This window comes from Myotis yumanensis, unplaced genomic scaffold, assembly GCF_028538775.1.
Source record: "Myotis yumanensis isolate MYYU_CA2020_CCGP unplaced genomic scaffold, mMyoYum1.0.hap1 SCAF_10, whole genome shotgun sequence".
In the NCBI taxonomy this organism is placed as follows: Eukaryota; Metazoa; Chordata; class Mammalia; order Chiroptera; family Vespertilionidae; genus Myotis; species Myotis yumanensis.
The window spans coordinates 53654332-53672376 of NW_027223761.1; the positions used below are offsets into that span (position 1 = coordinate 53654332).

The 18045-nt window shown below is 39.3% G+C and overlaps 1 protein-coding gene across 5 annotated transcripts in view; it reads right to left on the bottom strand.

Moving 5' to 3' along the window:
• The window catches only part of DLG2 (discs large MAGUK scaffold protein 2), a 1989136-nt gene that overhangs the window by 1603490 nt on the left and 367601 nt on the right, over nt 1-18045 (bottom strand). For all 5 annotated transcript variants that reach the window (XM_070425737.1, XM_070425735.1, XM_070425736.1 and 2 more), the window contains exon 4: nt 9238-9333. In XM_070425737.1, coding sequence (XP_070281838.1) covers nt 9238-9333 — 96 coding nt within the window. The remainder of the gene's footprint in view (nt 1-9237; nt 9334-18045) is intronic.

Consider the following 18045-nt stretch of genomic DNA (forward strand, 5'->3'; position numbering starts at 1 on the left):
AGTTTGCCACTTCACCTTCACTAACATTGAAAAATAGAAAATACACTCCATGCTAAAATAGCTTGATCATTATGAGTGTAAAGAACGAATAAAAAGAATAACTTGCCCTGATAGAATGAACTATCTTGGGAGGTGATAAGGTGGTAAATATCCTATAACTAGAAGCTTTCCAGCAGATGACAGATTCCCCTTTAGCAGGGCAGCAGTAGAAGAGATTCAAAACAGAGAATTAATGCCCTGATTGCCATTAAAATTATCTGTGGTATTTATTTATTTATTTATTTTTAACATTTATTTTTTTTATTTATTTCTTAGAGGTAAGGAGGGGGGGAGAGAGAGAGATAGAAACATCAATGATGAGAGAGAATCATTGATCAGCTGCCTCCTGCACACCCACTACTGAGGATCAAGCCCACAATCCAGGCATGTGCCTTTGACTGGGAATAAAACCCGGGATCCTTCAGTCTGCAAGTGTCTCTCTATTCACTGCGCCAAACCAGCTAGGGCTGATTCTGTGGTATTTTATGAGTTCTCCAGGAAGGTAAACTCAGAACCATCACTTAAATAAGGACCATGGACAGCATCTAATGTGCACATAGGCAAAGAAATCCTTCTTCTCAAATTCCCTAAAACAAAGAAACATCAACACTTCCTTTCCAATAGCTAAGTGGCATTAAGAAAAGAAAAAAAAGGTGTTGTTTTTTTAAATATCAGTAAGGAGATTAAATAGAGAAATAGAGCTGAGCTGCAAAGTTATTCTTAATCAGAAGATGAAGGTGTTTGAGTATATTAACAGACACATTTTAATCTGAAAAAAATAAAGGCAATATTGAGATCCTCTAAAATAACTAATTTCCTTATTATATCAAATTGTTATAAATGTATTATAATTTAAAAGTACTCATAAATTATCTCATCAAAACTCTTCACTTTATTAGGAAACTGAGGCACAGATAAGCCTGGTGATTTGTCCAAGAACACCCAGATAATAAGAGCAGAAAACCAATAATCCAAGTTCTCTGGCTTCTAATTGGACTTACCCCTACACCATGTATCTTTTACAGTCTGATATGTTTCCTATAGTTCTTACTCTCCACCTAGTTACCTCTCTGTTTGTGTTAAGAGACCTAACTTTCTTCCCTATCATTTGTGGTATTTGCATAGTTTCTACTCAGTCCCTTTAGCGGTTAATTCTAATGCATACAATTAGCTAGCATCTATTTTCTGCTTAAGAAATTAGATTTAAAATACCAAACAACTAAAACACTATCTAAAACTTAATATATTTTAAGAGGCATTTTTGGAGGCATTCTTGTTTCCAAATGTATGTAATGACCAGAGCATTTAGCTATCAGTCATTTCACATATTGCTATTTCATTTAGTTCTTACTGTACCCTAATAGGATAGGCACAGTAGATGTTACCTACACTTTGCAAATAAAATAGAGGTCTCCTTAATCTGCTCAAGGTCACATGAATAATTTATGGTAAAGACAAGATACAAACTCTGGTCTCTGACTATGGATTATTTGCTCTTCCCAATCTATCACACTGTTCTGCCTTAATATCACACTTAGTCCTCTCTAAATACTTTCTCTTAACTGTTGCACTGTTACCTCAGATTTAAGATGTCACCATAGAAATCACCCTTTTTATCTATTAATCAACATAAATATCCCCATTTTTGTTCTGATACCACCCAATTCTCAATCTACTTAGTCACCAAGTCCTGTCAATTCTTTAGGTTCCCTCCTCTCTCTATGACCTGATTTTTTAAAATCCTCATTGCTTGCTGGAACCAGTTTGGCCCAGTGGATAGAGCGTCGGCCTGCGGACTGAGGGGTCCCAGGTTCGATTCCGGTCAGGCATGTACCTGGGTTGCGGACACATCCCCAGTGGGGGATGTGCAGGAGGCAGCTGATCGATGTTTCTCTCTCATCAATGTTTCTGACTCTCTATCTCTCTCCCTTCCTCTCTGTAGAAAATCAATAAAATATATTTTTAAAAAAATCCTCATTGCTTATCACTAGGACTCTAGGAGATCAAATCTCCAAACTTTACCTTCGTTTATTAGGTTTATTTAAACACAGAACATACCCATAGAAGATTATTTTAAACTAGAGGCCTGGTGCACAAAAATTTGTCCACTGGCGGGGGGGAGGGGGGTCGGGGGAGGGTCCCTCAGCCCGGCCTGTGCCCTCTCACAGTCTGAGACCCCTCGGGGGATGTCCACCTGCTGGCTTAGGCTCACTCCCCAAAGAGGATCGGGCCTAAGCTGGCAGTCAGACATCCCTCTGGCAGCCCGGGAGCCCTCGGGGGATGTCCACTTGCCATCAGGGAACAGGCCTAAGTTGCAGTCGGACATCCATAGCACTGCTGAGGAGGCGGGAGAGGCTCCTGCCACCACCGCTGTGCTGGCAGCCGTCAGCCTGGCTTGTAGCTGAGCAGAGCTCCCCCTGTGAGAGCACACTGACCACCAGGGGACAGCTCCTGTATTGAGCGTCTGCCCCCTGGTGGTCAATGTGTGTCATAGTGACCAGTCATTCCCAGTCATTCTGCTGTTAGGGTCAATTTGCATATTACCCTTTTCTTATATAGGATTGTTCAAATAATAGAAATACAATAAAAATGAAGGAATCAGGCATAGAAACCAATAGAACAGAATTAAGAGCCCAGAAATAAATGTACATGTATGTGGGTAAATAATTTTCGACAAAGGGGCCAAAAACATACAAAGAAATGGGGGAAAGCCTCTTCAATAAATGGTATTGGGAAAATTGGAAAGCCACATGCAAAAGAATGAAATTAGACTGCTATTTGTCACCATATACAAAAATTAACCCAAAATGGATCAAAAACCTGAAACAATAAATTGCATACTGGTAGAAAAAAACATAGGTACTAAACTTAAGGATCTTGGACTTAGAGAAGATTTTATAAACTTCACCTCAAAGACAAAGGAAGTAAAAAATAAATGAATGGAACTATATCAAACTAAAAAGCTTCTGCACAGCAAAAGAAATCATTAACAAATAGTTAAGAAAACTAAAAGATTGCCCAGCTAGTGTTGCTCAGTGGTTGAGCATCAACCCATAAACCAAGAGGTGGTCGGTTTGATTCCTGATCAAGGTCAGGGCACATGCCAGAGTTATGGGCTCAATACCCAGTGGGGGGCATGTACGGAGAGGCTGATCGATGTTTCTCTGTTATCAATGTTTCTATATCTCTTTCCCTCTCTCTCTAAAATCAATAAAAACATAGATTTTTTAAAAAACTAAAAGGCAACCAACCAAATGTGAGAAGATATTCACAAACATCACCTTTGATAAGAGGTTAATATCCAAAACATGTAAACCATTCATACAACTCAACAATAAAACAATCCAAATAAACAATGGCCAGAGGGCCTGGATGGTGTTGCTCAGTGGTTGAGCATGGACATTGAACCAGCAGGTCACAGTTCAATTCCTGGTCATGGCATGAGCCCGGGTTGCTAGCTTGATTCCCAGTAGGGAACAAACATCATTGATGTTTTCATCGCTCTCTCCATCTCCCTCCCTCTCTCTAAAATCAATAAAAACATATTAAAAAAAGAAAAAAAATGGCCAGAGAAACTGAACAGTTTTCCCAAGAAAACATACAAACAACAGAAATATGGAGACATGCTCAACTTCACTAGCTATTAGGGAAATGTCAATCAAAACTACAATGAGATACCCCCCTCACACCTGTTAGAATGGCCATTATCAAAAAGACAAGTAATAATAGGTGTTGAAGAAGTTGTGGAGAAAAAGGAACCCTCATTCAGTGCTGGTAGGAATTTAAACTGGTACAGCCACTATAAAAAACAGTATGGAGGTTCCTCAAAAATTCAGAATAGAGTTATCATATGATACCTCTTCTAGTTATCTACCCCAAAAATTTGATAACATTTATTCATAATGATATATGCACCCCAACATTCATTGCAGAATCATTCACAATGGCCAAGTCATGAAAACAACCAAAGTGTCCTCCGATAGATGACTGGATAAAGATTTGGTACAGATACACAATGGAATACTACTCAGCCATAAAAAAACGAAATACTGCCATTTGGGATAACATGAATGGATCTTGAGAATATGAGGCTAAACAAAATAAGCCAAGAACCATGTGTCATCACTCATATGTGAAATATAAAACTGAGAGCAACAAATAACACTCCCAAAAAAGCAAATAAAAACCCATAGTATGTTAATAGTATGGTGGTTACCAGAGAGGAAGGTAGATGAGGAGGAGGTAGTAAAGGGTAAAGAGGGTCAAATATATGGTGATGAAAGGAAATTTGACTTTGGCTGGCGAATACACAATGAAGTATACAGATGGCATATTACAGAATTGTACACTGGCCCACTGGAAACCTCTAAAATTTTATTAACCAATGTCACCCCAATAAATTCAATAAAAAATGAATAAACCATGTTAAACAAAAGATTTCTTCATCCATAGAGGTCTGAAATTCTCAATGGTATCTTTTTAATTTTAATTTTCCAAAATTTAATCTTCTCACTGGATTTACATAATTTCATCAGTACTGGACAAGGTATCTACAACAAATTTTTCAAAATTCTATTGCCCTTTCTAACACAGGGTTTTCCACATCATATGACAAGTGATAGCACCATCATTCCCTTAAGCCCTTGAACCAGAGCAGGATGAAGTATACAATTGGAAACACTGCCTTATAAGAAACAGAAATCAGTTGTTTAAGTCTCAATAATGGGAAAAACATTTCCAAACTTGTTGAAATAAGGTGGAAAGCATTTTTTTAAAAGTGGGAACATTTCCCTGCTGGACACAGATAAGGAATGCAACTGAGACTAATGTCTGATTCTGATTTCTATGATCAATTCTTTTAAAGACAACATCTCCCATCTCTCTTCTGTATTAATTGACTTATAAATCCTCAAATCACTTTCTGGGTCTTCCCTAAATTGACTTGTTTAAAGTATGTGACAAGAAAGATGGTAAGTGAACTCCCCAGAGAAATCCAGGGGGTTTACTACACATGACAGCTATTCTCAAATTTTAGCATACTTGAGAATCACTTGGGAGGCTTATTACAACACAGATGTCTAGGAGTCACCTCCAGCTTGTCTGACTAAGTTGGTCTGGGGTGAAGACCAGAAATTTACTTTTCTAACAAGTCCCTAGAGCAGCGGTTCTCAACCTGTGGGTCGCGACCCCTTTCGGGGTGGAACGACCCTTTCACAGGGGTCGCCTAAGACCATCGGAAAACACATATATAATTACATATTGTATTTGTGATTAATCACTATGCTTTAATTATGTTCAATTTGTAACAATGAAAATACATCCTGCATATCAGATATTTACATTATGATTCCTAACAGTAGCAAAATGACAGTTATGAAGTAGCAACGAAAATAATTTTATGGTTGGGGGTCACCACAACATGAGGAACTGTATTAAAGGGTCCTGGCATTAGGAAGGTGGAGAACCACTACCCTAGAGGATGCTAATGCTGCAGGTTGGGGGACCACACTTCAAGACCCACTGTCTTATGCATGTTATCAACCTGATGTTGCCTAAGGAAGCTCTTCTTATTTGTTATTCTAGATATATTTCACTTCCATCTACATTTGTGTGGGGTTCATTACCTATTGCTGCCTAAATACTTTAATTATACCAGTGGGTTCTCTATTCATACAATACAAGAGGCCCGGTACACGGATTCGTGCGCATTGAAAGGAAATTGGGAGGGACTGGGAGAGACAGGCCGGACACGCCCTGGAGCCAACCTTCAAGCAGTCCCTCCCCAGGGAGGCGCCAGGGCTCAAAGGGCATCTGTGGAGTGAGTGGAGTCCCTCCAGCAGGTGGGGTCCCTTTGCCTGGCCTGTGGGGATCAGGCCGAAACAGGCAGTCTGACATCCCCAGAGGGGTCCCGGAGTGTGAGAGGGCACTCTGCAAAGTTGCTGTCGCTCCATAGCTCCTGCATTGAGTGTCTGCCCCCTGGTGGTCAGTGCACATCATTCCTATAGGCCAGTCAGCCAGTCAGCCCATCTGCTGGTTGCTTAGCCTTTTATATATATAGATAATGTATTATCTGCAATTACCGTCAAAGAATTATTAGACTTAAGATCTGGAAGATCTCTTTGGAATAAAATGATCTAATACCCTAATTCTGAAGATAAAGAAACTGAAGTCTAGTGTTATATTTAACAGCTCTACACAATTGTGATTTTCGAATTGGGGTTTACTGTCAATAGCCCTTGAAGAATGGTCTATGAACTAAACAATTACAATAACATATTATGTTAAAATACTAATCATAACTTATTTTTCTTGTCATATAATTATATTATTTTTTAGTTTAAGAAACTTTCACTGATGCTTAGGTTTTTTAAAAATATTTTTTTATTGATTTCACAGAGGAAGGAAGAAGAAGAGAGAGTTAGAAACATCAATGATGAGAGAGAATCATTAATTGGCTGCCTCCTGCATGCCTCCTACCGGGGATCAAGCTCGCATGTGCCCTGACCTGGAATTAACATGTGACCTCCTGGTTCATAGGTCAATGCTCAACCACTGAGCCACACTAAGCCACACCAGCCTGGCACTGATGCTTATTTTAATTCAAGCAGAATTTATTTTGAACAATGACAAGTAGAAACTTGCAATGACCAACTGGTTTCCAGGCAAAAGAATGTTAGACTCTTAGTAATGAAATACAGGCATAAAACCAAGGAAATCCTCAGAGCTCTCTATAATAGAGTCTACCACTTCAATAAAATAAATCTAAGAACTTACAATTAATTTCAATGGACTGAAAATCTACTGTTTGCCAGGTAGTACTGATATGCGGAATGGCAAGCTCCTAGACTTTCCTTATGGGATCTTGTCCTATAAAGACTGAAAAATAAAATTTGCAGACTAAAATATTTGCAGAAAAATTGTGCAAGTTTATTGCAAGCATATACAAACTCCCCCTGTGAAGGGGTCGCCAAATTAGGAGAGCCCCCTCTCTCTCTAAAATGGGGGGGGGGGGGTGGTCGGGGAACAGTCCTGTCCAGTGAATCTCTTTGTCTACGGGTTTATAAATGCTGGTAGCTCTTTGTTCATTCACTTTCTAATTAGACCCTGTCTTATTTTATGTCCCCTGTGCTCTCCTAATTGGTCACTTTCCCTACATGGTATCAGTTTCAAAGCCCACCCGGTGCCCCCCTCTTCTTCTTCCCCTTACCTTAAAACATTTCTCTGTCCTCTGTGTATGTAAAATAAGCAATCTGGCAGCTTGGAGCTGTCTCTGCCCGTTATGTATATATTCCTCTCCCATGGACCTCCCTTCGCTAAAACTTCCTTCCCTGCCTCTAAAATCCTTTCAGTACTAAGCATTTTCATAGTCTGGATCTCTACCTAACTACCCTGTAAGATAAAGAAACTAAAGTTTTTAGAGTTTAAATAGCATAGGCTAGAAATATGGTTTCCCCTGGAAAAAAAAACACAAAAAGTTACCTAATATATTTGCTAGCACGTATTATTTTATATACATATAAACATAAATTATTGATTTCAGAGAGAGGAAGGGAAAGGGAGAGATAGAAACATCAATGATGAGAATCATTGATCGGCTGCCTCCTGCACACCCCTAGTGGGGATCGAGCCCACAACCCAGGCATGTGCCCCTGACCAGAATCAAACCCAAAACCCTTCAGTCTGCAAGCCAATGCTCTATCCAAACCAGCCAGGGCAGCACTTATTTAATTTAGCTGCTTGACAAGTGGGCAATTTGTATCCTACTAAGGCCTGATGACTTCATTTTCAGGAAGCAAAAATATTCTCTTGGACAGCCAGGAAATCTAAAATTTTGTTTTCTAAGTATTCAGGAGTCCAGTATGGATGTTCACCTCTTTCTCCCCTTTTGAAGAAAAACAACGCTACTGCCAAATTAGAGGACTTCCTTTCCTGGAAGCACATTTAGCGTATTATAACACTCTCAAACAGTTCCAATACCACCTCCTTTGTTAAACAAAAACATTTTTCATCAGAGGACAATACGGTCTTTTAAAGACATATTCGATAAACTGATCTCTAGTTCAATTCAGCTCTAGGTTCCATGCTTCCTTATAAAGGGAAAGACAATTCATCATACAACCTTTCTTATTTTAACTGAATTCCTCACAGCAATGATCAAAATTCATAATTGGGACTGACCCAGAACTTTGTCCAAGTCCCAAGGACAAGTCAACACTAGGAGGCTCAATCAATTGGCAGTGCCAGAAAATCTGTCCAGGTTATAAATGGTAAATCAACAGAGAAACTGTTCTTCATTGAATATTAGTAGACATATCACCTTATATTTGAAAGCTATATGAAGGCCTATGGGGCCATATGGAAGACTGTCTCTGCTTGCTAGATTAAGAAAAGAGACAAGAAGAAACATCATTGAAGGTAAATTGCAAAAAGCCTCAATATATTCAATTTCTATACAGTAATCTCCCAAAAGAGTTTTATGTGTGCTTTAAATATTTACTTAATGTTCATAAAAAATAATATCTTTGATTTGTTTTCATTGTCTTCATAATTAAATTTGGGGTCTTTATGAATAAAATGAAGAATGGAACCCCAATTTATATCATTGAGCTATAGTAAAGGGTCACCTTCTGAAAGTTGATCAGAAATAAATTAAATCTGAGGTTGCAATTAGTAAAATACTTGTACTTGGAAATACACATAGCTTTCACAAACTCACGTTCTTGGTTTCATCATATAAAGCACTATGGCCTCTTTTACATTGACCTATAGATGATTTTGATTCCTTGTCTTGAATAAATACACAAGATGATGATTTTAAAAAAAGGTATGATTGAAGTAGTTTTTAGATTGCTTAGGGGAAGGTATTTTTAAAAAAATGAAAACAGGGTCTAAAAACAACAACCAGAGTATAGTGTGAGGGTTCTGAAAGAGACCTAAATCAGATAAGAGAGAAGTGAAGTTGCTTACAAAAAGGTTGTGTCATCACCAGCAACTTAAGAATATACACCAAAACACAGGAAACCAAAATTTCAAAACGAAAACATAGTTACTCAAAATGACACGCAGTCGATGTCAGCTCAGTAGCAGGGGAACCCTGTATGCTGACCAGGCCAAAGGCAGAAATTAGGTTATATCCCAGAGAACAAGACATAGCTTGCCCATTAAATGTAGAAACAAAGAGAACACTCTAACACTTACACTGGTCTTCTTGTCACTTCCATTTCCAAAAAACTGATTGTCTTTATTTTGTTCAATATATGAAGCATTTTCCTTTGGTACACTGCAACCGGTAAGCTAAAAAAATAAAAAGTTATAAATCATCAGTACTTTTTGTTTTCTGCAATGTGAATGAAATGTTTTACAATTTTTAGCATGCACATTACAGTGTCTAAGAACTGAATATTATTAAATATTGTGTGTGTCTGTTTTAGAATATGAATACACTGTTTAACCCATTTTTATACTGCTCCCAAAGAGAAAAACATAAAATGGGACAGTTATTCAAAGGCAAGCTTTTCGTCAGGGAATGTTGAACTTGGATCATTCAAATGCAAACTGCTGATCTGCTAAAATCTCAACTTGGTTAATGGGAAGATGAAGATACAAGGGTTGGTTGCATTTTGTGTAAGTTCCCATACTTGCAGGAATCTCCACTCTGTAGTACCCTCTGGAGTCCACAGTATAGGCAGAGGCACTGAGTGCCTTTGTTCTGGACTATCTTTTCAAGGACCTTGGTATGACTACAGCTTTAGATGACTGAAATAATGTCCCCTCATTGGCCGTTGTAGAAGATGGTGTCCCCTAAACTGAGGGTTAGTCTCCATTCTGTGCAAATGTATTACGTTGCCACCTTTGCATTGTCTGTAAGAATTAAGGGCTTGAGGAACTGGTTCAAGGAAATGCTGTCTGGCTACTGCTATTGTTGCAAATAATAAAGCCATTTGTCTTTGCCCCAGTAGCCTTCTGAAAGCATCCATGAAGTTGTGACAGGGTTTCTGGATTGCAAGAAGAGTAAAATCCTAGACCCTTCATAGTTCTTGACAGTTATGGTGACAAGAACAGAATGTTGACAGAGTTGTGGCTTTCTGGATCCTATACCCTCAGCCATTCCATACATTTCTAATGGAATCCATTGCACTGACTGATGGCACTTGGAATATAATCTTTCCAATGTCTTTTTTTTGTATCCCAATGGCACTCAAGGTCCAAGGCCAATTTTTATTCATATGGCAAGGCCCCCAGTACATTTACAGTGCTTTCTCAATACCTAAACTCCTCTGCGATCTGCCATAAAGATCTAGGGTGAGTGGTTTTATTTACTCTGTAATGTTCAAAGTTGTTACTATACTGTATTGATGATGCCCTGTTAGTTGGCAAATCAGAAGACTCAGCCTGCAGAAGTGGAAAATGAACTGAGAGAATTGAGAGCCAATCTGGACAAATTCCCTCTAGATGTCAAAGAAAAAACTGCTGTTTGTTGTTTTTGTTTTTGTTTTTAATCTCAACCTCAAAAAGGACGTCCAATACTAACTACATTGGACTCTAAATATTGGAGAGAATATGGTCTTACATGGACATTTAACTCAATCTTTATTGTCAGCTCATGCACAAATCAGCATCCTTAAAGTGAGGTCCAAATCAATAGGCTGTGTTGGAGGCTCTGGCAAGCTGTGGCACGCTCTCTACCTTTGTAGCCCTAGAACCGTAGTCTGCAAACCGCAGCTCATGAGCCACATGGGGCTGTTTGGCCCCTTGAGTGTGGCTCTTCCACAAAATACTACGTGGGGGCACACACGTACAGTGCGATTGAAACTTCGTGGCCCATGTACAGAAGTTGGTATTTTGTGGAAGAGCCGGTATTTTGTGGAAGAGCCACACTCAAGGGTCCAAAGAGCCGCATGTGGCTCACAAGTTTGCCGAGCCACAGTTTGCCGACCACTGCCCTAGAACATTAGTCCTCTAACTACATGGCTTTAAGAGTAAAAGTGACTGATTGGAACCTCTGGCAAAGAGAGGCAGCCTCCACCCAAAGTCCCTGCTGGGGTTCTTGTTCCAGCATCAAGAAGGGTTCAGGAATCTGGAGAAGGCTGTGAGTAGATTAAATAGAAGTCCAGAGACACAAGATAATTTTGAAAGGCGTTTGGGGGTCAGAGGAACTTAGCTAAAGGAGCTAAGTTCTAAGTTCTAAAGTCTAAGGTCTTAAAAGTCTAAGGTCTTAAAAGTCTAGGGCAGCGGTTCTCAACCTGTGGGTCGCGACCCCTTTGGGGGTCAAACGACCCTTTCACAGGGGTAGCCTAAGACCATCGGAAAACACATATATAATTACATGTTGTTTTTGTGATTAATCACTATGCTTTAATTATGTTCAATTTGTAACAATGAAATTGGGGGTCACCACAACATGAGGAACTGTATTAAAGGGTCACGGCATTAGGAAGGTTGAGAACCACTGGTAAGGTCTCTTTGTCTCAGGACCCCATGCTTTTTATTAACACAACTTGTCCTGAGGGGAGGCAGAGATATACACTTCAAAGGGTATACACAAGCATTGTCAGAATGGGGGAATTAGCCTACAGCTGTTCAGGTGTTTGGCCAGTAGGAGGCAATACCATGTAGATTAAGATGCCCTTTTAGCTGTCTGGCAGCCAACAATCATTCCGTTTCAGGTTTGGGGAAATGCCTTCAGCCATTCCCAGATTCAGCCCTGCTGTCATGTTGGAATTGGTCTCTGGCAAATCCCCTGAAGCCAAACCCTGGCTCAGTGGGGTCCTCAAGCCACAGAGGTTTATACTCAATGCTTCACTAATGGTTTAGCTAACCTGAAACTAATTGTGTCCACAGAGATGCTGATGCTGTCTGCTCTCATTTCCAGCTACAGAGAATTGAAATGAATGTGGTTCCTCCACTCAGGGGGCAGAACCCAAGGCTGTTCTCACAGCTCTGGCCAATATGCTTCCTGAATTCAATACCTTAACTGGCTTTCTATGCTTTTGTATCCCCACCATTACTCCTTCCACTGTTAACATCCCATCAATTTGGCTTTCATAGAAATAATAATTTTATTCTATACTTCTATACTTCATTCTTGTAAAAATAAATAAGACCTTTGATTACTCTTGCTCCAAAACCAGCAATCTATCTCTGACCTTCTTCTCAGAATCAATATTCTTAAGAGACATAATAGTTGTAATACTAACACTAAATAATTTAATAAAAAATTATAAATATAATAATTTAACAAAAAGGGGGTCACATGCTAACCTGACTAGCTTAGGAAATTAAAAAGCAGTTTATTGTGTGTAGTCATGTCCTAGGCTGGTATCATCCCTGACAAAGGTCAATCTTTACCTTAATAGCCTACTGTCTTTTTGCATCTACAATAACATATCACTGAAATGTCAGAGTAATTTTCCTTTTTTCCAGAGCCTCAAAGCACAGGCACCCCTCATTATTATTGACTTAATTGTTGACTGTTAACTATCCTGCACTCACCTAAGTAAAAGTACTGTATGTGTCTATCATTTTACTCTTTATCCAATCCCAGAGCCCCCCCCACACACACACACACACACTCACACATTTTGCTTTCTCCCACCTCCCTAATCTACCACCAGTGGATTTCAAGTAACCCACTTATGTCTCTTCTTTTGATTGTAATGTATAAAACAAGGTGCAAACTGCCATTCTCCAGAGCATTATCTCAATACCTTGAGATTCTGCTTCCTGGAAATTGTCAACAGTTTGGCTCAAATAAACTCACAAAAATTCTTTATGGGTTTGAATGTTTCTTACCTTAACATAAGCTATGGGCTTGGAGGAAATGGTTGGTTTATGTCCATTTATCTCATTTAGAATGAAACAGAAACCTAGGAAGTCAACAGTATCATCCTTATTTCCTAGGTGAGAAAACAGAACCTAGTTCTGTCTAAGCACGAAGTCTATGCACATAGCCACAGTGCTAAACTCCGGCACCACTTCCTTACCGCTCATGTATCCTTAACCTTTCAAAATGTGGTCCCCAGACTAACAGACTCAGCATTACCTGGAGACTTGCTAGAAAGACACATTCTGGGGCCTCACCCGCAACCTGCTGACTCCGAAGCTACAGGGGCGGGAACTGCAATCTGTGTTTCTTGTGTGATTGTGACACATCCGAGTTTGAAAGCCACGGATCTAGATGTCTGTGTAGAATGAAGGCAAGTGCTTAAAATAAGTACAGTGATCCAGGTGTAAGAAATATTTAGAAAGAGATGGACGGTCCTTGGCAGAAAGGAGAGCTCATGCCGTCTAATAAGCGCCATCTCTAGACATTTCCAAGCATGTTGCTTGCAATGAGAAAACCCCAACCCAATGTTGCTGGATGTTTAAAATTTTCAAGACAACTTGGAAGCCTGAACTTTTATGTGAAATACCTTGATTTTTAAATATGGACAAAAAGTATATATTTTTAAAACACCATATGAACTAACACAGAATAGATAAAACAAAATATAAACTCAGGCTGGAGTCTGCACAAGGGCAGCAGCTGTGACTTCCACTTCAATCCCTGAATGCTGCCATTTCTGCCCTGAATACTGACCTGACTGCATGCTTACAGCTCACCAAGGCCCTCCTAGTCCTCACTGTCTTCCACCTTCTGGGCCTTTCTATAGTCTTCACTATCTTTCTTTTCCCCCCCTCTGGCATTTAATATCATTACTACTTCCTCCTCCTTGAAACTGTTATCTCTATATTCAGAAACACATCTCTCCCAGTTGACACCCTATCTATAGGTGATTGATTACTCCCTCTCTCATTTCCTCTTCCTCTTTTTAGCACCTGAGCTCAGCTGTTTTTCCTTTCCTCCATCTCTTCTCACTCCCAGAAGACTCAAATCTACAGAATCTGTTCCCCAATTTCTAGTCTTACACTTTCAGTTGCTTGTGTTACCTCTAAAACTCACATTGGTACCTCAAATCTGTTCAATATAAATGGAGTCATTTACTCCTGGGTACCCCATTTCTGTCACTACCCAATATTTTAAGAACTACATATAGGCATCCCTCTTCCACAAAGCCTATACTAATCTCTTTTTTCAGCTAGATGAAGTGCTCTCATTTATGATGCCCCCAGGGTATATACTTCTGCTTTACATTTTCAGTAATGATTAATCACCTGTGTTTTAAAGAATAACTTAGAATATAAACAAAAGGAAAAATGAACTTAATATTTTTGTATTATCAACTCAAGTAGATTTTAAGTTTCTTGAAGGCGACTGATATCCTTCATGTGCCAGGTGCCAGAGACATAGAAGCATGGAACACACTGGAATCTCAGAGGGAAGGTGGGGGTCGTGGGTGGGTGGGAAAAGGTCAACCAAACAACTTATATGCATATATGCATAATCCACAGGCACAAACAATAAGGTGGTGAAAGCCCCAGGCAGAGGACAGGAACATGCTAGAAGGGTTCAATGGGGAAAAAGCGGGACTTAAGTAATACTTTCAACAATGAAGAGTTAAAAAATAAGTAAATAAATAATAATCAGAGGCCTGGAAATCCTATATAATAAAAGCCTGATATGCTAAGTGTCAGACAGTTCGACCTTTCAACCAGTGGCTATGACCTGTTGGTTAGCTTGCTGCTGGCATCCAGCCAATAGGGAGGTCCAGGCATGCCCTGAAGCCTTCCCTGGGTCCCTCCCTGGTTGGCCAACCTCCCACGTTCCTCCCAGGCCCCAATCTTGCACCAGTGGGGTCCTTCAGCTTGGCCTGTGCCCTCTTGTAATCTGGGACCCCTCGGGGGATATTGGAAAGCTAGTTTCAGCCTGATCCCCACAGGCCAGGTCGAGGGACCCCACCAGTGCACAAATCCATGCACTGGGCTTCTAGTATATATATATCAACTTTACTTTAAACTGATTCATCTCTTATATATCTCAGAAAAGTTTTCTACTTAAAAAAATCTTTAGCAAATGTATTTTTTAATCTGTAACTCTCCTTGTAAAATAAATAAGCACTCGCCTAAATTTAACTGTTTTATAACTTTGTTTATTTTTTAACTTATTTTGTTTACTTATTTATACTATTTTGTTCAAACCTGGAATTCTTTTCTTTGAAAATTAGTGTTACTACTGGTGAGCATCATGCACAAAATCTGTGTCAGGAACCAAAAGCCTTCTAGACTCCCAAAGTAAATCTAAGAAGCTCTGTGGTGCTGGTCAGTGGGAACACTGCCCCCTCCATCCTCTGTGAATGTGAAGTATACAGATGAGCCACAGATATATCCTGGGTGTGTTCTGGAGTTGTCCAATCCTATTCACATTTTCTGGCTTATACCTATGAAACACCTGGTTTTACTTCACTTTTCGATATCCTCTTCATTTTTTAAAAAATATTTTTTTTATTGATTTCAGAGAGGAAAGGAGAGGGAGAGACAGAAACATCAGTGATGAGAGAAAATCATTTATCAGCTGCCTCCCACAGGCCCCCTGCCAGGGATGGAGCCCACAACCCTGGCACATGCCCTCAACCTGAATAGAACCTGGGACCCTTCAGTACACAGGCCGATGCTCTATCCACTGGGCCAAACCAGCTAGGGCTGCAATATCCTCTTCAGAGGTAAGAAACATTGCAAACTACAGGACTGTGAGGTTGAATACCTTTTCATGTCATAGGAAACAGCCTGCTGCTGCCTTATAGATTCTGGCTCAGCTTTACAAACTGATGAAACTAAGCTCTTTTCTTTTCTGAGAGAAGAGTAAACTCCATTATTATGTATATCCTGAAGATAAGGCTTTGGGAACTCCTTAAAAGCTGAAGGAAGAAACAAACTAGGCACTCTGTAAGAGCTCAAGAGAGTACCCCTTTTCAAGAAAGGTCCTCAGCCTGTTTATTGATTTAACAAATATGCATCACATTCTATTACATGTGGTTCATAAATAACAGCAACAACAAAATTAATGTAAAAAAGATAAGATATATACAAACGTCACTATAAAATCAGGTAGAAAGCTATGAGCATCACATAAGAAATGGGGACAAAGTGCTCTGGAAATTCAAAATAGGATCAGTTCAATAAACATTTCAATAATGCTTACTGTGCTAGAGCTTGAGGGAACTTAGACTGAAGTAGGTGAGACAACTGTATAAACTGATCAATTGAATTCAAGTCTGAAATAAAGAAACATACAACAAAAAAAAAGCCTTGAAGACAAGTTGGGACCTACGCAGAGCCATGGGAGGATAAAACAAAAGGAGGTAGTTGGAGGAGGATGTTTATCTACTGTTGCTCAACCATGAGGCAAGGACATTTAAAAAACAAAATAGAAAAGGTAATAAGCAGAAACCAGTTTCGGAGTGTCTTAGGGGGAGAAATAATAGGGAAGTAGGAGAGGGGTCAAATGGGAGAAATATTTCAGAAGTTAAGATCACATAAACATATTAGCCTTATTATTTTCTTAATTTAAAAATACATTTGGAAATAATTTCAGGCTAAGAAAATGTTGCAGAAATAAAATAAAGAATACCATGTTCCACTCACACACATTTCCAAAATGTTAACATTATAAATAACTACAACACAATGATTAAAATCAAGGAAATAACATTGCTATATAGAGCTTACTCAAAGTTTACCAATTATCCTCTTAATGTCATTAGATTTTGGTACAGGAATACTTATTGCATGATTTTTATGTATTTTTAATTTCCTTTAATCTGGAACAATTCACAGTCTTTCTTTGTCTTTTTAAACCTTGGTGTTTTGAGGAGCACTGAAAAGACATTTTGACAAATGTTCTTAATTTGAGTTTGACTGATACTTCATAATGATTGAATTCAGTTTATACATATATCACGAAATTACCACAGAAGCCATTATGTGTACTTCTCAGTACACCATTATCAGGAGGCGCATGCTGTTAGTTTGTCCCATTGACTGGTAATGTTACCTTTGATGGCTTTGAAGCAGCATTTTTGGACTGGAATCCTGATTCTTTGTCCCCCAAAGTCGAAGAATGAATCCACGGACAGAAGATGGTATAGCAAAGGTGGGGATTTATTGAAGAACAAGTACAGACTCCCACGTGGGGAGGGGGAAAGAGTCCCACTGAGTTCCTTTTCCCTATGGCTTATAAAGGCTGCAGATCCTTGTGCCTTGATATCCCCTCTGATTAATCACTATTCCCTTGGACTATAGTAACTCCTGGGCTCAAAGGTCAAACCTCACATGGGACAAGTGAGGTGTCCCCCCCCACCCCCAACCCACCTCCTTATTGTTTTCCTATTCCCTTTGGGCTTTCTTATTCTCCTGGATGAAGGGCTTCCTTCTCTTTATTTTATAAATACAGACCTTTTGCTGTTCCCAGCTCCCTCATTCTATGGAAATGTACCTGATGCAGCTTTTCAGCTCTCCTATTCTATGGAAATATACCTTCTGCTGCTCTGCAGCCCTGTGTTTCTTCCATGGTCCCCTTCATTTCTAAAATTTTAAAAATTTCCTAAAACCTGTCTTTTTCACCCCCCAAAATTCCTGTTTCAGCTTAGCTAAGGTGGTTCTGCTGGGTTTCTCCACTGTAAAGTTAGTATTTTCCCTGCTCAACTAATAAGAATCTTATAGACGACAATCTGGTGTAGATAAAATCCTGTGTTTCACCTTCTTCCACTCACTAATTTTAGCATTTATTGATCATTCTGATTGGAGGTTGCCAGTGGTGGTTTTCCGATTCCTTCATTCCTTCTGTGCATATTAGTTGGCAGGAGAAGAGCATTCTCCTCTTCACTTGTTTATTCATTAATTCACATAATTTTACCAATAAAAACTCCTGGATTTTCATTTTATTATATGAGTTATACTCTATTGTTCACATTGTCCAAAATTTGGCCATTGGGATTCCCCTCATGTTGGCCTTTGTGTCCTTTTGAAATATCTTCATTAAGTGTAGAGCACTTTCTTACATTCTGATAGAGTGAGATGTTTTAGGCTCATCCTGGACTCTTTCTCTGCCCCAGCCTTTATAACTATACA